At 35.5% G+C, this 23,151-nt stretch overlaps 2 protein-coding genes across 2 annotated transcripts in view; one reads left to right on the top strand and one right to left on the bottom strand.

Annotated features, from left to right (window-relative positions):
• LOC127870155 (uncharacterized) overlaps nt 1–3,645 on the bottom strand; it is a 29,886-nt gene extending 26,241 nt beyond the window's left edge. The window contains exon 1 of the mRNA XM_052412812.1: nt 3,631–3,645. Within this exon, the coding sequence (XP_052268772.1) occupies nt 3,631–3,645 (15 nt within the window). The remainder of the gene's footprint in view (nt 1–3,630) is intronic.
• Nucleotides 3,646–10,530: 6,885 nt separating this feature from the next.
• LOC127870462 (serine protease inhibitor Cvsi-2-like) lies at nt 10,531–12,146 on the top strand. Its single transcript, XM_052413051.1, has 3 exons — nt 10,531–10,693; nt 11,701–11,811; nt 11,977–12,146. Exons 1-3 carry the CDS (start codon nt 10,651–10,653, stop codon nt 12,093–12,095), a joined length of 273 nt encoding a protein of 90 aa, XP_052269011.1. The 5' UTR covers nt 10,531–10,650; the 3' UTR covers nt 12,096–12,146.
• The last annotated feature ends 11,005 nt before the right edge of the window (nt 12,147–23,151 follow it).

Below are 23,151 nucleotides of genomic sequence, written 5' to 3'. Positions count from 1 at the left end.
CTTTATTTAAATAAACCCACTGTCATTCTGTAAGCAAAATTATCTTTACCCATTATGTAAAAAATAGCACGAAAACACGAATGACTGAATCGCCGTGAGATAATTAAAAAATAAATTACATTTCCTGTTACTTCTTGAACAATGCTCAACATGATTAATAGGTATATAAAAATGATGATCAGCAAAACACAATGAAACACGTTGAAGATGATACATTTGAATAATATAGGTTCAGCAAAATGTAACGCATGTTGTAAGGTATTAGGTAGCATAAATAACGAGCTATATCTTTTGCGTTCCAATTAACGAAACTACAAGTACATATTTGATCCGGCATACGGGTACATACAACTTCTCATGTCAAGTGGTATATCGATTATACATTATAAATGTGCATAGTCTAGCAAAACGTTAAAATATAATGTCAAGGTTTACATAAAAACAATATTAGCCTGGACGACAAAATTATAAATAGCATATTTGCGGACTTATCCACAATATTGAAATATTGAAATCAAAGAATATGAAAAATAAAGCCGTGTAGCAAGACCAAACTCCCTACGAATGACTATCTATGCACGTCGACAAAGCATAGATAATCAAGAGGATAAAACAATTATTTGGATTTAGTTATCAATATTAGTATTAAATTAATTATAAATTGTTTGGAGTTAAGTTAGAACATCAGCATCAGTACCAAGTATTATAAAAAAAAATATACTCATTTGGCCATCTATTCGAAACGAAATATTCGAAGGCCAAACGAGATTATTCGTAACAGAGTATATATCAAAATTAATTCAAAAATGTAAACGAGGAATGTTAACATAATGGCAGCATAACGTGTAACAGCATACATATTATCAGTAGCTAGAGTAAAAAGGCTACATTAAATTGTAGTCAGAATGCAACATTTGTGTTTAAACTAGGACACTTCAATCATAGATCACATAACCTTTATTAACAATGCAAACACCGTGATCGCGTTTTTTTTGTAAAACACACCTATAAGCAATCAATTTTATGAATAGAAAGTTTCGGATTTCAGGGTAAACCATCTTGCTTCATAGCATTTAGAAACGACCATCACGAAGTCCATGTGTTTCTTTAGTAATTATGATAGAATATGCCTTTGATTTCTCACTCACCTGGTCGTTATACACGTAATAAATAATTAAATGGGCCTTTTCACGTTTTGGTAAAATTGAAAAAAAATGAAAATTGTTGTTTCAGATTCGCAAATTTTCGTTTTATGATATTTGTGAGGAATTAGTAATACTGAACATTTACCATGCCATAAAATTTCCCCTATATGCATCTTTTGACGATTTGAAAACCTGAAAATTATCAAACGTTGCAACGCGAAACGATTGAATAATTTGATAAGTTCTGTTGTTGTCGTTATATTTTGTGAAACTACGAGGATTGCCTATATAAAGTAAAACATAGCATGCGCACGGATGGCCGAGTGGTCTTAGCGGAAGACTTTTTACTCCAGGACTCCAGGGGTCAGTGGTTCGAGCCCAAGTGAGGGGTTACTTATTTATTTTTTTTAATTGTATTTTTTTTAGTGGAGAGTTTTAGGTCCAATGTTTAAATTTATCAATATAAAACATTTAATGACAAACTTCAATACATGCCAAAATCTGTGAAAAGGCCCCTTTAACTGTATTAACCATCTTTTGCAAATATCCCGATGGTAATGTGTCATAACAGATAATAGCCGCGTTCAACTGGGGATTATTACAAATCACGCGCACACAAGTGTATTCGGTAACACATTAATAAAGTGGCTGGTAAATTAAATACCTGTATTCGTCATATACCCTTAGATGGAAATAAACAGCTAACGCATACTAACCGTATCCATATGCTTGCAACGATTATGTTTGGACCAAAGATCACTAGTTTAAATCAAGCATTTGTATACTTTTCTTTTTTAATGTATAAAGGTACTTAACTATTCTAACATTACAGCGCTAAGTGTATGTTGTATGATAATACATAAAACTGAACTAATGCCTCAAAAATGTTACCGAAATAGTCAAACAAGTCAGCATAGTGAGAGCAATTTATGTTTTCAACGAAGTTTGGTCAGAAATTTTAACAAACCTTAAAAAATGTTTGAGTATTTGCTTAAATCGAATATTTCAACGGCAACATGACCATGTCAGTTTACTTACTTATTAAAATCCGCATGTAAAGAACCTTTATATTTTGTAGCAGACCATGTGCAATTTATATTATAAACATTTCATTGAATAACTTTGCTGTCTCGAAACGCTGCAACTTGTACTCAGACCACGTCTTCTTTCTTAGAAATGACGTCATCAAAGACGAAATCATTGGTAAAAGTACTATACCGAGATGTTTAGTTCTTGACATATGACAAGGGTCAAAGAAATCACAAAATGATGCACGCGCCAAAATATTGTTGACGAACATGTTTAGTAAAACATGTGAAATACAGCCCGTGTTAGATACTGCGTTCGTTTCAGTTAACGGTGATTGTGACCATAGATTCGACAGTGTTCTCAACGACCGAATGGTCTATGACGACGTGTCCCAATCAAACTGCAAACTGAAAAGAAATGTTATTCGTGACGTGGATGTAAGAGACATGGTCCTTGAAACCTCTGATCGATCTTTGGAGAAAGGACGTCAGCTGTCGGTGATACGGCACTGGAGAGTCTCGTGAACTCCGTGGTAGAGATAGGGAACTAACTTCCATCAGAAGTGACTGCATGCGATGTTTGTTTGTATAGTTTAGAATATAGGTCCATATGTATTGCGGTTTCTGATTTTATTGTATCAGTGTTTTATTTGCTCTTTCTATGTTTTTTTATAACTTTAAGAAGTCTACTTTGTGAACAAATTGCGATTAATGCATATATAAACTAACAATAGGATGTTGTCGCTTAAAAACACTTCAAGGTATAAGCACAAGGTGCAACTAAGTCTTTATTAGAATAACCTTTGTCTCGTGTTTTTCGTGTTCATACTAATTATTATCATCAAAACCACTACCATTATCTAAATATTATCCACTGTCATCAACACTTCCACCACCACAACAACTATAATCACGATCATCATCACAAAAAGTGCACCCTCTTACACCAATTAGAAAGTGTGATTTACCGGTATTGGGGCAATCACAGAACTAAAAAAAGTTAAAATAAAGCAGTTTTAATAGAAAAGTTATCGAATTCATCTGACTTATTCACATGTATGTTATATATTTTTACGACTTTATCTATACATCTATGGTATATTGAATTTGTGGGACAAACGCGTGTGTTAAAAACGAATGTCAAATATTAAAACTTTAATAATTGAACACCCTATTGAATGTGTTGTTCCTTTTGGGTATTACTTAAATGAAATAAAATGTACTTCTTCGATGGTTAGATAACCTTAAACCAAAAGCGTTGGCAAGTTGTTTTTGAGCAAAGAACATCAACACATCTGCATTCGACAGCTTGATTAAAAATCGTTCTACTAGTCAGGTTCACAATGTCAATAAATTATATTCCGTTCAAAATCATGGTAGATTAGCAAAACTATACATTTTTGGAAAGATTATTACATGGACAATCTGAAAATCAATGTTCACATTTGCGGTGATACCTGTATGGCCGCCATTTTGGATTTTCAAAATGGCCACCGTAAAAATACATATTTTACTATATTTCTGCCTCTAATAACCCTAAAAACTTTTTAAAATATACTAAACCTATGTTTTCAGGTACAAGGAATCCATTGGTTACATACTCCGACTTCTTACGGTAACAGTTCTTTCTTTTTTCAGGAAATATGCATCCAGGGAGCAGCCATTGATACAAAAAAATGTTAATATTTTATTTAATAAATATGTTTTTGATACAAAATCCTGTCTAATGCCTTCATCTACAAAGGCAGTCATATCATTCACATCTACACAGGCAGTTAATAACCAAATATACACAGGCAGTCAATGGCATCAAACATACACGATTAAAGAATATGCCATTTAAAGTTTGTCATCACTGTCATCACTGTCCTGTGTTTCGTATCCGACAATATAGTCCGCATCGTTTTCACAGACCGTTCCACACAAGCAAAGGTCGGTGCAAGTTAAGTCATTTCTTCTGCATGAGCACCGCTGGGTTGAGCAATTGGCTTTGCATTGACATCTGACAAACTCGACAATGGCCTGCGGAGCTGGTAGAACCTTGGCGGTGATAGGGAGTATATGGCCTTTTTCGTTCTGATGGTAGCCATGTTTGAGTGGGTCAAACTGCTGTTGCCACATGACAGTGGCTTGGCACCAAACACTACTCTGTACTCGCACACGTTCAATGTGCTCCTCAAGTGCACCAGTTGTTGGAGGCAACTTGTTACTTTCTGCCAGATTTTTGCAAAACAGATGCCATCTAAGGTCAGGAATACTTGCAATCTGAATACCTTTTGGGCAATACGCTAAGCATACAAAGCTGGCCAATGTTTCTAATACGTCATGCGTTAGGTCATCATCTTCCGGTAGTTTCATACGTGCACTGACTACGTCCCTGTCAGCCTTGATGTAGTGTTGAAACCACCTCGTTTTACCCACTCCTGAGAATCGACCAATATTGTCTGCTCCAATAAACGCGTAAAATATCGGTAATGCTGCTGCCTTTTCTCTTCCTAGCGCTCTCCAGATTGGCCCTACTTCCACGGTTCCTGATACCATCGTCATCGATGTATTTTTGCAGAGCTTGTCATTGGCTGCAATAGCCAGAACCAGGACGTCTGTATCCGGGGTAAAGAAGACTAACTGTGCTTCAGGACAACGTTGTGATGCTGCCGCTGCTAATCTGATCATCAGTGTGTCAGCTTCCTCATGGCTGTTTGAGTCAAACTGCATGCTCCGATTGCTTCTAGTGTGGCCTGCTGCTGACGTGATGACTTACTTTGGAGAGTTTTCATTGTATTTGAGTGTTGCCTCAGCAAGGTACACTGTTCGATCAGCTTTCGTCTTTTCATGAGATAGGAAGCGACCCATTGGTATATGTTTGATGCTTGTGTCATCCGCCATTTGGTATTGAACCGGGTCTTTGCCTTGTCGTCGTTTTTCTCTGGTTTTCTGTTTTAAGGAGTCTAACTTGTACGTGTCTAAGACCAGGATAATCTCATCGGATCCTGCTGTCAAGGTCATGAGGCGGTAATTGAAATGCTGGCCGAGATCTTTGACTGTGATGATTGTCGCTGGTTTCGTTGTCATCTTCTGGACTAGCACCATTCCATCAACAACAGCGATTCTCCGACTCGTAGATGGTCCTTGAAATGGAGTTACTGCATCGACAATATCATCAGTCTGTTCTGTTGTTTCTGCTGCTTGAGCATCAGTAGGATTTTCATTCGTTTTGCTTAAGTTCTCGAGGCTATGGGTCAGCTTTGACTTATCATTGCATGGAAGGATCGAGCCATCAGGTGCAAACAGTGCTCTGGGGGTAAGAGTGAACTCATAGTTCCCAATCGCATTCTTCTGATCGATGTCACGGTTTAATGTGGCTAGTACCATCAACCGACCGTACAGGTCTTTCGTTTCTTTCAGATCGACTGACTGGTCACGGATCTTGACTGTTTGCTTTAGGTTTCCTGACATGTACATTTTGTTATTCTGCTTCTTGACTGGTGCCCACAAACTGACATCTCCATTAATGCGTTCTGCAACGTAATCCTTATAGAGCTTCTGGCCGGTATCATAGATATTCAGAATCTGTGGGACATACTCTTGTGGAACATATGCATGTGTGATGAAGTTGTAGAGCTGGTCACCCTCAGCAGCGAAAGGATTTCCATGACTAAGTATGGCAGCCTTTATCCGGTCAACATTTTCATGCTCTTTCATGACGGCACTTGGTTGTAAATGATGATGCTCTTGTGGCTAGTCGGCAGCAACATCGAATCGCTCTTTGAATTCTCCTGAAAGACGTGCCATCTCTGGTGTGCCCAAGAAGAACCGCTGACGAGCATTGGCATTATTGGAAATGCCAATTAACCCAGAGTGGATCTTCATCATCCTGTTGAGTTGTTCACATGCGTGATCTGCTCCATTAGAGACAAATAGGATGACACTCTTGGTGACAGATATGTTTCCGTCTTGAAGTTCACGCCAGGTTTGTGGATGACTTGTCTTCAACTCATACATGTCTGCGATGTACCGTGCCCAGAGACGCTTGTATTTTATTCGATCCAAGTACAAGATGGTTTCAACTCGTTGGATGTAGTTCATCAAGGACTTGAACATCGCGTTTGTAGATTTCTGTGCTTCCCACGTTTTCAGCTGTTGAATGACATCTTCGTTATTGAGGGTGTACAGAAGCTCGTCATTGGCCATAGTCACGGCTCCTGGATTTGTGCTTCTAACAACTGCTGTTTTTGCACAAGCTTCGTGGACCTGATCTGCTGGTTTCAAGCAAATGAATTTAAGTTTGGGCTTCTCTGTGAAGAATTGTTACAGGGCAAGTTCATATAGAGCCATGTAAGTATGGATGTGTGCCCGAAGGGTTCTCTTGTAGTGGGCGCACTTGACGATCTGTCTGGGGTGGCATAGCCGTATACATCAGCCTCAATCCATGCATCGTCTATCCCTGAGTTTTCTATTGAGGTTCCTAGAGCTCTCAGCCTAGCCATCACAGTATGTAACTCACCCAGTCTGGGGACAACTCCTCCTTTCAGATCAAGTCTTGCATCCAGCAACTGCACTTCCTTCTCGTACAAGGCCATGTCGAATGTAATCACTGTTGGGAATTCTTCACCAACGACCAGCGTCTTCAATTCTGACGCTTGCAGGATCCCTCGTGTGTAACTTCTGGCAGCAGTGGTAGTGCACCAACTTGGGTTAGCCAACCGACACTAGCAATTTGAATCCTGCCCAACCTGGGAATTGGCTCCGTTCTCCAGTCTCCTTTGCTCTAGAAAGAGCAGAAGCTATGACCCAACCTAGGGTGGTCAGTTCATATGATGCAGGAACACCTGTGTTGTCGACCACAAACTTGTTCGCTCTCCTGTCTGGCCCAGGCTTTGGTTTGCTGCATGGCTTGATGGGAACATGATACGGATGAACCGATAGGTTCTTTGCCTCACGAGGTTCCAGGCTGGGTGCGATGGTTTCTCCAGTAGCATTTGCCTTTTGATACACAGCTGTGATTGTCCCATGTGTGGTTCCTTTCCCATCAGCTGTGTCCTCTGCAAAGTCAGTGTTGTCAATATCAAAGAACACAAACGACCCTTTCTTGAGGAACGGTGGTACCTACAGACCATTGAACTCTCTTGTATTTTCTACAACAGCATTGGCAATTGATATTTCCAGGAGCAGGGCACGGCTATAAGGTACACAATAGTCATGTGCGTGGAGGAGGTGCACCAACTTCTTGTTTCTGGTGTCATGGTGAACACTAAGTGCCAACCCTAGAACCTGTGGATTTTCTCGTACAGACTGTGTCCGGAATGTGGCCAGTGCATGTTTGGGTTTGTGTTGTACCCGCCTTCGGGTCTTGAAAGCATACATTATGTTCTGACTTATGGTCAGTGCTGATCGGTCGACTGTCCTGCTCCTCATCTCTGTCTGTAGCTCTTCTGCGGGTCCTACCAAAATCCATCGTAGCAGGCTGTACAAATCATTTGGAACATCTTCTTTTGTGCTTGTTACTGTGACTGTATCGATCTGTTTCTTCTCCTCGGTGGAGTCTGTAATGCGTCTGCGTTTTAGGTTAGCTGTTTTGTAGAGCATCTTTGTGTTATCCATTTCACTTGCATGGTCTTTCATCAAAGACGTGTTGACTATATCTTCCTCGCAGGCTTCAGGACAATAAAGTACAGAAGGCTTCTGTCTGTTTTTCTGTCTCACAGACGTTACACTTGGCAATTCTGAGAGCACCTTGTCCTTCAGCCATTGTCGTGTCAACGTCGGTTTGTGCTTCTCTGCCTAATCACTACCTCTCAGCATCGAGATGTATGTTGTCTCAATGACATCCATGGGAAGATACGCTTTGTTTTGAGTTTCAATGTCCACAATATTGATCAACTCAATCAAGCATGCCATTTGCATTGGTAAGTCTGCCGTCGTGGGCCTGGCTTGGTTTCTTGCATCATCCCTGAGGACACGAAACACATGATTCGTCCAGCAAAGCTTGTGGTATCTCACATCGATTGCATGGGCATCATTTGGTGCGACTGCATTATTTTACCTTGTCATCAGCACTGGGTCTTTTGTTATTTGCATCGCATTCTTAAGTTCATTCCCAGCGTTTTCGGTTCGGACAGTGAAGAGACTCTGGCCGTCATCCACTTGACAGAAGAAACATCTATCTTTCGACAAAGGTGCTGTTGCAGATCGTGTGAATGTCGTTGATGTGGTTGGTGTGTTTGCTTCCATTTCTGAGTTTGTTCTCTTATGGCCACAATTTTTACAGCATAACTTCCTGTGGACATGGAATGTTAAAAGCGTTCCCTGGCGCGCTGCAAGGATATCTCATTAGTGGCGCAAGAATAGCAGCTTCGATGCCACATTGCTTTAGCTTCGAGAATCGTTTGTTTTGTGCAGTCCTGGAGACATCTTTCTCCATCCTGTACGCTGGCTCTGTCGGCCACTATGTCCAGTAACTTCTGGTACGATTCTGTCCTGGGATTTAGAACAACTATCCCTTTGCTATTGTTTTTCTCCTGGCAAATGGTGCACAGTTTCCAGTCTGTAGACTCCTTGGACGTGCCCAAAGACAACGTGCTTCCATCAGGATCTTCACGCATGATGAGCTATGCACTGAAAATACAAAAGAAAAAACCCCACTATATACACCTCCACCAAGTAGATAATGTAAAATAAATACTGTAATGTAACTAACACGCGAGCAGTGTATGTACTTTTATGACGGGCAAATGAAATGACTTAATTAAAATATGAAAACAATATTTTGATTGGCCAGCTTGTATATATTCTTAGGTAATATAATTAGCATAGAGTACGTAGGTTAATTATATATGTACTCTATGCTTATTAGTTTCACTCAATGTAAATATCTCTGTCATCTACGGCTTTTACTTGTAATATCTCTGCACTGTTGCGCTCTCATCCTCACAGAGTAGTAATAGTAATAGACTCATCTTCATAACATATAGGTAAGAAAGCGAATGCATAGAGAAAGGGCGAAATATACCAAGATATATATATTCAATATACATATATATAATATATATACTCAATATACCAATATACCAAAATATTAACATTTTTTGTATCAATGGCTTCTCCCTGGATGCATATTTCCTGAAAAAAGAAAGAACTGTTACAGTCAGAAGTCTGATTATGTAACCAATGGATTCCTTGTACCTGAAAACATGATTTAGTATATTTTAAAAAGTTTTTAGGGTTATTAGAGGCAGAAATATAGTAAAATATGTACTTTTACGGCGGCCATTTTGAAAATCCAAAATGGCGGCCATACAGGTATCACCGCAAATGTAAACATTGATTTTAAAATGCCCATGTAATAATCTTTCCAAAAACGTATAGTTTTGCTAATCTATCATTTTTCTGAATGGAAAAACATAGTGAACCAGACTATACCGCATGCTTTAACTTTATTTCTCATGGAAATAATATTAGATCTATTTAAATGGCTGAAAAAATAGCAGCATGAAAATATTCAAAATGACGTTATAATACTTTTCGCGATGGTTGTTTTTAACACAATTGACGTCATAGTACTGTACATGTTGGTTTTGTCGAACAAAATGGACGATACAATATTGCGCGTCATATTGTATTGAACACATTGGACGTCATAATAATGCGCGGGATGGTTGTATTGAACACAACAGGCGTCATAAATCTGTGCGTTCTGGTTGTGTTCAACAAAATGGAAATGCAATTTATGTAATGTCTTTTTTTATATTTCATATACGCAAGTGTCGGCATGGTAAAATAAGTCATCTGTGCATCTATTTCTCATTTAGGCACAGTTGTATTCATGATTCATTCGAATATTTAGAAAGAAAAATCGAGAATAGTATAAGCTTGAAATCGCCGAGTTCAATAAACGAGCTTTGACATTAACAACATAGCATCTATTAAATTCATTTAAAAGATTGTGTCTTACATCGATGGTTTATCGGGTGTTACTGTTATCTTCTTTTCTAAATTACTGTAAGATTAACTTTTCCATCATCCTTTGTGTTCTGGTTGCGAAGAGACTAATACAATTTATTCAATGCTCATTTCAACCATCACTCGTCAGTACATATCAAACCCAGTCACAATTGTCAATAGCCAGAACATCTGAATCACAACTTAACTCGCACCAATTTCATGCCGACATAAATGAAGGTCACACGTATACATTTAGGCTAACAGAACTCTAAAGAAACACCCATAATCACAAATGCGTCGTGACAATAATACCACGATTTCAATTCCATACTTATTTTCATGAACAAAATCGTGTAGATATTTACATTTAAAATAGCGTATAGTCTTGTCAAAACCAAACGCTCAAGAACGTTTTTGGATTTAATTAAATAATCGTGAGTGACGTGTTCTATGATAGATGATTTCGTCCGCTTTCACAATCGTATAAATAAGGCGTAATGTTATCCTAAAGAAGCGAAGTGACTACTGGAACTAAAATGAAAGCCGTTCTGTCAGCAGCTTTGTTTGCCTTTGTATTGGGTGAGTATTGACTTGTAGATACAATCTAACACTTACCCATTTATGTCTAGTGGACTCGCCCATCCTTCTAAATTGGATCAATTTATTTCCAAAAATAGGGATGTCTAGTATATTTATTTCTATATTAAGAATATTTCTTTCAGAAATTCCTTTAAGCAAACAGCGTAGATCCAGATGAGACGCCGCATCATGCGGCGTCTCATTTGGGTCTACGCTGTTTGCCAAGGCCTTTTTTCTAGACGCTAGGCATAAATGGGTTAACGTCTGTGAACCCCTTAAAATTACAAATTTTTATATCTGCTTTATTTCAGTTTAGAAAGTATTATTTCTATTAATTCAGAATGTACTATATTCCGTGTATCGAAGTGTTGTCACAGTGAGTTGTTCAACTTACTATGCACTTAAGTTAAAGTGCTGCGATATAATATAACCTTTAACAATATTGGTTTTGGTTAAAGTTACATGTATTTCAAATTTATAGTAACATTGATTGTGTTGTGTTAGAATGTTTCTCATATTTATTGAGCTTCGACATTTTATTCGTTAGAAATGATGCGTGTAATTATTGTCAAATTCAGATAGTTTCACGTATAAGCTTTTCAAACAGCTTAAATCAAAGTTTGTACCGCGGAAAAAACAAAAAGGTGAAGCTGTAAATTGTCGATATGTTTCGTATTTGAAAAGGCTATGAACTTTAATAAATATTATGTTTATATTAAAAAGGATCATTATGCGTTTAGGTGAGAGTGTGCTTTAAAAATGATTTGAAACTAAGTGTAATGTATGTGGTATCACCGTAAATGAGAGCAAAGCCGAGAAATATAGAAAAGGAAATAGCAGTTTAAGTTAAGTTACAGCAGACAAACGACCAAATAGAAAAAGCGCGATACTGGTCAAGGTATTTCTTTCAATAGAATGGATTTGATTTAGAAGATTAAAGCAAACTTGCACATAAAATTAACAGTTGGACACCATGAACAATAGAATTACTGTTTTCCCTTATTCAGCTCTGGCCTACACCGAGGAGTGCCGAAGCACCGCCGATTGCGGTCACGTGACCTGTCCGGAAAACGATTACACGCTTGACTGCGAACACAAACAGTGCACATGCACCCACAGTAAGTAATGTATGGATATACGAATACATGTCATAAAATGTGATGCTTAATAATAATAATCAAAGAACATGAAAAAGTACACGTGTTTCTTTTTAAGTTTGTTCGTTATACTAAACAAGTAATCCTACATCAAAAATATTCGCTGTCTTATATTTCCAATTTCAGCGACCGCCAACTGCACCGCTGTTGGTGATTGCCGTGGCAACTGTGACCGAGACTGGCACTGCGTTGACGGCAGGTGTCGCTGTGGATTCGGATTCGGGGGCAACCCAGTGGGGAAATAGAAAATGAGCTTTCTTATTGAATATTCATCTGATTAAAATTGGTTGAAAATATCCCGCTATGATTTTTGTCTCATGATGTAAGAACGATTATTAACGCCAAGGTTATGAAGAAAGTTTACTATTTGATCATTCATTAAGAAGAAGTTAACGTTTTGTAAAATACTTTCATCCGCCTTTATACAAAATCCATTAACAACACAGAGTTACAAATATTTATCAAAACTCAAATTAAAAAAATGAAATTAGGCTATTTGTAAATGCATTGTGATATTATTGAATAAAACGATATATTTTATAAGTGGTAAATTGGGTAATGGCACTAGGGACCTAATGCTACCAATTCTATAAAATTATATATAAGTATTATTGGATCAAAGTTGAACTATGACTCAATTGTGTATGGATCTGCACGTAATAATATGAATGTACATATATTCTTGTATATGTGTATTGCTATTTAAGTTTAATGTATAATTATCAAGACTATTTCACTACACACTTACTATATCGTCGCTCAGAGCGGCACACAAATATTGGCATAGATTACTTTTATATACTCATAATATTTTATTCTGAAAGAAACATTTATTAGTGAGACCACGTGGGTTTCTGTAATATAAAAATCAATAAATGTGTTTTATAATTTCCTAAGCACGCCCCTTATGTGTATATTTCGCACTAAACAATTAACATAAAATTGAAATTATAATGCCTAATGGAACACGCTTTTATAATAAGAAGTAACTAATGCGACACGCATTGGATGCGCTTAATTAAAGGTACTTTAATTAGCGGATGGAAACGACACGTGTAGATGGGCTGATATTGTAATGGTTTACGGATGTCAGACACGTGCTAACACGATAATTATGCAAGTCATAGCGGTAATTACCAATATATGTAATTATATTATGTAGAGTATATAATACTACACAACTCAATCAAATGTATGCATTTTGCGTATCGTTCGAAACAGAGTGAACAAAACAAACAAACAAACGATTGCAGATATCGGAATTTTAAGACAAAAACATTTAAGATCATGCGAGCTATGGACAAGATGATATCTAAAATGGCATGCATTAAAAGCGCCAAACAAAAGTTGCTTCGTCTGGGTTCCTTGCTGTCTCGACACGAGAACAGTTGTTGTCATGTGCAAGTCACCAGCATTTCGACCACGACATCTTATGATGCAAATGACGTAATCAATGACGAAATAATGGGGAAAATGGCCATGATGAGCCGTTTTATTCGTGATGTAGAAATAAATGTCTTCGAGGCATCAAGCGACACTACATCGTTGACGACAATTGGAAGCAGAACATATGTAATTAAGCCAGAGTTAGATACGGCGTTTGTTTCAGACACTAGTGATTATGATAGCAGTGACGAAAGTGTTCTCAATGACGGTATGATCTTTGACGATGTGTCAGAATCTGAGCCAGAAAGCGCGTTCGGGGACGACAGTGAGTTCAGTAGCGTCTGTGAACTGGAGAGAAACGTCTGTGATGACATTGACGTCACCAACATGACGTTGAGGAACCTCCGAGCGATGTTTGGGGACAGGACCTCAGCTGTCACCATCGGCGATACGGCATTGAAGAATTTCATGAACACTGTTCTAGAGATTTAGAACCAATGCATTGGATATAATTTCCACTGGATGTGACTGTTGGTGATATTTGTTGTTGAAAATATGTTTATTATCTTTGTTATTGCTAAGGTTACATATTTATGTTATTGTTATTGTTGTTATCATTTTTTGAAGACGGGAATATAAATGGTCCCGAGTGAATAAATACAATATGCAACAATTTCAATATGTTTTTGACGATCTAAAAAAGGTTCACATATATCATCTCATCATTATGATCATCACCATCCCGTCGGACTATACATCCTCGGACGTAGATGAGAACTTGTTTATGGGATCGAGATATATGCGCCTAGAAATAATATATATTACACTACACACAATCTATACCGTCGGTAGGAATTTCAGAAAAATGGCAGAACATGTTAAATTTCTACAATATATTTATGCGAAAAAAACACATGTTATATTGACTTTTTTTAAAGCTTAGTACTACATGGGTGTTATAATTTCCTTCTATTGTACGGAATATAAAATATGACAAGCATTTGATGTGCTTAATTAAAGGCAAACTAATTAGCGGATGGAAACGACGCGTGTAGATGAGCTGATTTTCAAAGTTGACGGATGTCAGACACGTGTGAACAAGATAATTATGAAGGTGATAGCGGTACTTTCATGTACATGTAATAATATTCTGTATTATATATAAAACTGCACAAATCCGTCGGATGCATCGTCATCATCATCATCATCATCATCATCATCATCATCATCATCATCATCATCATCATCATCATCATCATCATCATCATCATCATCATCATCATTATCATCATCATCATCATCATCATCATCATCATCATCATCATCATCATCATCATCATCATCATCATCATCATCATCATCATCATCATAATCATCATCATCATCATCATCATCATCATCATCATCATCATCGGCATCGTTATTATCATCATCATCATCATTATTATTATTATTAGCAGCAGCAGCATCAGCAGTATCAGCATCAGCAGCAGCATTATCATCATCAGCAGCAGCAGCAGAATCATCATCATCAGCAGCATCATCATACTAATATACATTCAGAATAGTTCAAAAGAGTGTCAAGAAACGAGCATATAAAATAATGTACGGTGACTTTATATACCGGGTACCTCGAACTGCGGATAGAACCTAAAGGGAAATAAGGCTTCCAGACAAAGCATCAAAATTTGCCGTAGAAGCATAGCCATTTACTTGGATTTTCCTGCTTGTTCTAAAAACACTGGAGTAAAATTAGCCATATTCGCCAATTCTTTTTCTGTATTCTTTTCAAGCAATAATTGTAAGTTAAATGATAATAAATAAACTCGTTTTTGAAATAGCATGATATTGTTAAAATAAAAAACAGTCATCTTGTTTCGATCCCAAGTCATTTTTGCATACGTTAACGTGATACCCTGTAAATGTAATCTCTTTATATCTGATTATGTTAGGAAAGGTGCGTAACTTAGACAGGAAAAGTTTAGCTATTTACCATAGGAGTGTAACTTATAAATAACATGTTGGCCTATCTGCTTGGCAGTTCATGGATTAAACTAAGGAATGTATATTTATAAATGACATATAGGCCTGGGGCTTGTCTTTTCAATGTTACAACGAGGAAAATTGTTTGGATAAATAAATTAATAAAATGACCAAACGGCCACACCATTCAATCGTTGTTTTTATAAACATAAGGCCACAAAATGAACTTGTTATTTTTGTAAATAGCTGATTTCTAATGTTGAATAAGTAATATTTAAATAACCGTAACGTTACAAAGAGTTTTTTTCCAAACAGTGCCATCCTACATATGAAACAATTTATTATCGACATAATCACGTATACGAAAATTTATTTTAAATTGCTTTATTGATGTTAACATTCACAAATATTTAACCACAAGGGATAATCTTTATGTGTTGAGTTTTAGTAAAACCAAAATAAACAAAACAACTTTGACAATTGATTGTTCAACAATTGTACCATAAAAGCGTGGTTGATAGTAAGTGATATTAAATGAGATTATTTTGGTTCATTTACTTAGTTAAAAATATGCAAATGTATTGGTTACGTTCAAGTTCAAATATTGTCATGCACTTTTCTCGAAAAATGTTTGATAATAAAATAATTTCAGACCAGTTTTCCTTTGTATGCATCAAATTGTGTTTATTAACAAATGCAATTATATTGTTTCCGATTTATTCGCGATTGTTATTAAAGCGGGACTGCACGATTTTGTCAAATATTTATGAATTTACATAAAACTGTATTATACATATATTTCAATATAAATTAAAATAAAAGTTAAGAAGAACATGTGTCGAAAAATTCGAAATAAGCAAGATATTTAATTCTGAAATCGAAAATGTCCGTACAGTCGAGTTTGCCAGCATGTATATCATGCATGTATGATGTGAATCTAAATTTATGTTTACGGATCATTTTTGACGATGCTGTTTCAGCATCGTCTAAGGTATGATACCATCAAAAAATTATTCACAATGGCGACCTATGTAAAAGACCGAGCCAGTCCGATTAAGATAACTCGATTTTTCTAATCGAAATGCCTCGACCTCGTTGATTTTCATTGATAACATTCTCCTAGCAGAGTTGTCGTTCGTGTTTCAACAGTCAACAATGGCCGCCCCCATGAGAGTCTCGTGTCAAAACTTTCTTACAGCATAAATTGGCTTGTTTCGCTATTTAGATTCTGTCATTTATGATAATTATTTATTCACTAAATCTCCGCTAATGACAACAATGGATGGAATTCGAAGGATATATTCGATGTGAATGAATCACTTTCTACAACAATGGCTTCGCCCATGAGAGACTTGATAATACTCGTGTCAAAACTTTCTTACAGCTTAAATCGGCTTGTTTCGCTATTTAGTAATGCAACAATAAATGGAATTCGAAGGACATATTCGATGTGAATGAAGCACTTTCTGGATCTCGACAGCTTGACAAGGCAAAACTGGCATACTGATGATACTGGTATTTTTAGGTATCAATTTAAGTCACATTTTGCTTCATAAATTTTGTTCGAGCATTTTGAGACTTATTGAATAGCTATGATACCCGATATCAACATGTCATATGGGATTCGCATATCACCAAGCTGTCCTGAAATACAACATTGATTACAAACTCTTTACTCAAATTACTGGATTGTATGAATTCTTTCTTCTTTCTATTGAAGTATTTGTTATCATTATAGTCCAAATAATTAGATGTAATATACCGTTTAGTCCATGTATATCGACCTCATATTTATGGGAGTAGATATCATATTAAAGGGGCCTTTTCACAGATTTTGGCATGTATTGAAATAAGTTATTAAATGCTTTATATTGATAAATGTAAACATTGGATCTTAAAAGCTCCAGTTAAAAATCCAGAATAAAATTCTTTAAAAAAAGTAGCCCGCAGCAGGGCTCGAACCAGTGACCCCCTTAGTCCTGGAGTAAAAACGCATTAGACTGCTCGACTATTCTGCCAAGTATAAATGGTTGACTTATTTTATACCTAATATAAGCAATCTTCGTAGTTTCACAAAATTAAACGACAACAACAGAACTCTCCAAATTATTCAATCGTTTCGCGTTGCAACGCTTTATAATTTTTAAATCGTTAAAAGATGCATATAATGGCTATATTAGACCATGGTAAATGTTCAGTAATACTGTTTCCTCACAAATAACATAACTAAAACGAAAATTTGCGAATCCGATACAACATTTTTAAATTTTGTCAATTTACCAAAACGTGAAAAGATCCATTTAAAGTTAAATGAACCGTATCACAGTAAAAGAGACACTAAAGCAATTGTGGCCAGTTTAGAGCAGATCAGCCTGCGGTCGCTTGAAAGCTGTTTGCTTAAGAGCGGTTTTCTGACAATGACAAATAGTTTAATTGGATACTGATTAGACTGCACTTTTCCTGTGACCTCGCTAATTAAATTCAGAAGCCTGGTAACAGTTTTACGTTACTGTTACCAATGTGTCAGACCAGGGCCTGGATTTTGAAATCTAGGACATGCATGGTCAGAAGATGTCATTTAAGATTATACATTTTTTCAAACCAGAAAAATGTAAACATGTATCTGTAACTAATGTAAATGTTATAAATAGTAAAATGCACTAAGTCAGAAGGCATTTGACTTCGGCTGGTGCCTTGGCACACCAGGTGTTTCAGTTGCAATAGTTTGATGGACTCACTACTTGGATGTGTAGTTACATTATTTACAGTATATCAAACTGTATTTAGCATGAACTAATGATTTTTTCAAACATAAATAATTGATGTAAAATGCTTGCAGGAATGATATTTAAGGTTTAAGAAGGCTTTTCTTTTTGTTTTAAAGGATTAATTTGAAAATTATATTTTTTATGATTTTTTTGGCAACAAGGGGTAACGCACTTTAAAGAAATGTAATTAATTTTCTGACAAAAAACTGGTACCATGAGTAGCATGAAACAATATTTTTTTAAACATATGTAATTGATGAAAAATGATTGCAAAAATAATATCTATGGTCTAATAAAGCATTTTTATTATATTTTAATTGGTTACTCTGAAAATTCTATTTTTCATGATTTTTTTTGGCAAAAACGGGTTATGAAATTTAAAAAATGTTATTGGATTTTTAGACCAAAACTGGTTCTATGATAATACTATGATGCACTTCACCAAAACATTTATAATTATATTGTTTATTCTTGTAAATTTATTTCCCCTATTCACTAAAAATAACACTTTTGATCAGAAAATTTATATATTATGATGTTTACTTTTATTTTTATTTTTAAGAAGCATAATGCCTCGTTTAATTTGTATTCAGCCACAAGTTCTTGTCAGCCACTTAAGGGTTATATGTTGCCTTTCTTTTCTAAATGCAAACTAATTCTACACTTTAAGACATCTCATAAAATATTTTATGTCTTTACAACATCCAAAGGCTAATAAATTTAGATATCAAGTATTTCCATACTAACAGGACCATTCTAGGCGGGCAACCTAGCAACCTTGATTTGTTCTTATCTTCCTATCAATCTGTTATATGTGTTATGAATCATTTGTTCGGAGAACATTTAATGTTTGTTATAACTTTTAAATAATTCAATGTTCAAAGTGATATTGTTATTGACCGATAAACCAACATACTGATTAAAAGGGAATATTTTATTTATTATTAAAATTTATCTTACATAAGTAATATTTGCCTAAATGTTTCTCAAACTATAGAAAAATCTATATACAATTGACGACGTTTATCAAAAAAAACATTTATGAAATGGAAGTTTAAAGATAAAAATAAATAAGGCAAGTTTTATCAGATATTCGTAATAATTTCCAATATAATTGAGTGACTGAGCAATGTGGATGAATGAATATATCGGATGGAACGAATACTTGACAACACTTGAATTATGATTTATTTTTCAATATATTTTATGCACTTAAGTTTAGCCTTAATGCGTATTTATAAGCATTTATAGACAGTGTCCCTCCCCAAAATCAAGGAATTATTACTTGTTATTCATTTGTGTAATGGTATACAACAATTTTGTGGTAGAATATTTGAGATAAACATTAAAAACGAAACTTGTCAGTGATGAAATTTTCCATATGGTTACGGAAATTACCGATCGTCGGTTTCCTAAAAACAATACGTTTCCAAAAATATGATGGTTGTGCCCAAAGATTTTGGTGTTAATCAACATTACTGGTTTATATTTTTATAATTTCGATTCTAATTTGATTATTAGGTGGTTTCAAGGCTGATAAACTTGAAATATGCAAGCTATTCTTTCGTTTTGCATATGTCTGTCGATACATCTGTACAATCGGTAATTTCCGTAACCACTTGTTAAATTGTAACAGACACAAGTTTAAATAATTGTTCTTATGTTTTACACAAATATTCTACCTCTTTCTTGCTAAAAACTAATACATGAATGATTTTTAAAGTAATATTGCATCGTTTTCAGCCAGGAACACTGTCTATGACCGCGAAAAAAAAACATAACAAACTTTTTGATTTACGATATCTTCTTTCTAAATAGCTTGCATGCGGCATGGCATTGCATGTTCCGCAAGATAAATATATCGACTTTATTTATTGGATGACTTCGGACTGTTTCATCCAATCAGAAAATAGCTTTTAAACGTTATTTAGACCCATGTTAAGCGAGATAATTAAGTACCACTTCATTGTGTCACACCGGTCTTACTGACCTGTGTGAATGCGCGCTAAGCATTGTGGGAAACGGACTTTTTTCCATCATGGCGTTGGTAAACATAATAAACACGGAAGTGAAAAATGGTAATTAATTATTATCAAAAACAGGCCCCATCAAACCGGGCCAGCTGTAATATATACATGGATGCAGTTTATGCTTCAAAAGGAGCCACTTTTCATGTCAGTCTATTGTTTGTAAGAATCACTAAACACGTAACTTAGACTAACTAAACACGTTGCAAGACTGTATCTTCGAAATAGTAAATAAATCAAAATCATTAATAAATATTTATAATTAAATACCTGCTGAAATTTGAGAACGTAAACGATTTAAAATAAACGCTGTGAACATTACAAGGAATCTTACATGTAGGCCTCATGTGTGAGAGGATTAATCAGGGATAAAATAAATGGAGTTCAAAGGATCTAACATTTTGAGGAGGACGTCATAGTATCTTGGACATTTGGCACTTTCATATATTTATTTAGTAGATACTGAAAATGCTGAATGTGCTAATTGCAACATCAAAGACGAGCAGGTGAGATTTTTACAGCTTTATTTTTCTTGACATAATGTTGTATGTTTTCCATTTAATTGATATGGCGCTCTAGTCTTATTTATAAGACGCGCAAAGAATTTAGAGATACTTTTTATATGGGCTAAATTCTTTGCTCCAAATATTACCCATATAAAAAGTAGCTTAATATTTAAGAACGTCAAAAATTTGGACTAATGGCGCTCAATTTTAGCTCGGCTGTTTTCGGGGAAAACCCTAGGTATTGTCATAGCTCGTCGTCAGATGTTGGCGTCGAGCTAAAATCTTTACGTCGGCTCTAAAATCAAAGTGCTTCCACCTATAACATTGAAACCTCACATGTATATGCACCGTGATGATTTCTACACACCACACCCATTTTGGGGTCACTCGGTCAAAGGTCAAGGTCACTAACCTCTAAAAATTCTTTTAATAAATTTAATTTATTCAAAACTGCACCGCAGCCTAGCTTGGCACCCATAATGTGGTGCTCTTGTTTATATATAATTTTAAAAATGTATTAATAACCAGAATAGTTGATGCATGTATAAATAAAAAGATACAGCCATGAACAGTGTGTTTTAATTTTTAATAAATATGCTTTGAATGCGTATATGCAAAACAATGAAGTCCATATATTGTTAACTGATTTTTAAAATGTTGAATGTCACACATTACGTACCAGTCCGTTTATGTACCGACACTTTATGTACCACTATCTGACACTTTATGTACCATAGTTATAATATAAAGAGATAACTAATTTAATATGAATGTGTGTTATTGATGAAATGTATTTTGTGTGATAGTATTTATGAATTTAGACTTATAGATCTATATTGGCCATAGATTGTATATTTTGTCAGATTGTCTAAGTGTCACTGAGTGTCTTAGTTTAATTTATTAGCCCAAGTACATGTAGTACTTAATAAATGATTTATTAGTCTAATCTGAAATTGAAGTAAATTATAAAAATTCATTTGTCTCTTATCTTATCCTGACTAAGGATTATAAAGTCTAAAATGTTTGTATTATATTGTATAATTGAAATGTGATACTTTGAAGAGAAGAGAGAATGATCTTAATGTTCAAACTGTAAAAAAAATCAAATTATTTCCTTCTTTAGACTTTAAGCATGTTTAGAGAATGACCTTAATTCATTAGGACTGCTATGAATGAATGGAAATAACACCTATATTTTATGTAGGTGGTACGTAAAGTTTCAAAGTGCCGGTAGTACATAAAAGGTCTGGTACATGTACATAAGGTGTTACACCCTAAAATGTTCATGGTATCAGTGTTTCAATAATGTAGTGTTTCTTATTATGTATTGCTTAGGTTGTTTTGTTTCAAACTTCAAATTTGCATTTATTTTAAAGCATTTTCATTCATTTTGTGTATTCCATGTTTTGTGTAATAAGGTGAATTATGTTGTACATGGCATCAAATATTAATTCATGGTCGCTATGGTGTAGAGAATGATGTCCGCTGGGCGAGGGTTCGATCAATACTCTGGGAGTTCTCATTATCGTCTCCATGGACAACAAGTTCTGGTGTACCAAGTAGTAGTAGTAGTAGTAGTAGAAGTAGTAGTAGTAGTAGTAGTGGTGGTGGTGGTTGTGGTGGTGGTGGTGGTGGTAGTAGTAGTAGAAGTAGTAGTAGTAGTAGTAGTAGTAGTAGTAGTAGTAGTAGTAGTAGTAGTAGTAGTAGTAGTAGTAGTAGTAGTAGTAGTAGACTAGTAGTAGTAGAAGTAAGATCAGTAGTAGTAGTCGTAGTTGTTGTTCTTGTTGTAGTAGTAGATAATTAATTAATTAGTAGTAGTAGTAGTAGTAAGAGTTGTTATGGTTGTGTTTGTATTTGTATTGAATTCTGATAATACAACACAATGATGCTGCTGCTAACGATGATGATGATGAATATGATAATGCTGCTGCTGATTGTGATGATGATTATATGATGGGACTTTGGTATTATAAAATTTGTGAGGTTCAAACACAAAACCTGTTGGATAATAAGACTTCTCATTTTATGACAAAAGAGCTAGATTGTAGAGTAAAAAATAAGTATAAAATTCCCTAATAGGAAAGCTACCATTAAAGGACCATGACTTGTGGGCTTCAACAAAAGCAATTCATGAAACAGTTATATCTCTTTCAAATGCATTCAATATTGCTGTTCCAATTGATATGCTCAGAAATGCTTCTGGATGGGCATACACCAATAAGTACTTTCCTTCAGTTATTTCTTCTAAAGACACATTAACAACACTGTCGCCCTTAGCAGGAATTCCGGACGCGCGCCCTAAGATGTTCCCTCCCCAGACATTTCCCCCATTTTAGTTTTAGTGCTTACATTACCCCCCCCCCCCACCCCACAATAAATTTATAATGGTTTGGTTGAAGTATAATCTTGATTTATTATCAAAATGATTATTTTGCTTATGTAATCTTATGTAATAAACTTTTTATATGAAGCAGCTTGTTTGTTGTTTTCTTTGGATTAATCATTCATTATTTTTGTTAAACTGTTTAAGGAGTGCTTGTAAATCATTAGAAAGACGTGCATGTTGGTGTACTAGAGGAATACTAGAGGAATACATGGGATATTCTCAAAATCTTACACATGTTGTTTTTA

The sequence above is a fragment of the Dreissena polymorpha genome, chromosome 2, assembly GCF_020536995.1.
Source record: "Dreissena polymorpha isolate Duluth1 chromosome 2, UMN_Dpol_1.0, whole genome shotgun sequence".
Taxonomy (NCBI): domain Eukaryota; kingdom Metazoa; phylum Mollusca; class Bivalvia; order Myida; family Dreissenidae; genus Dreissena; species Dreissena polymorpha.
This window is presented reverse-complemented; position numbering and strand designations above follow the sequence as displayed.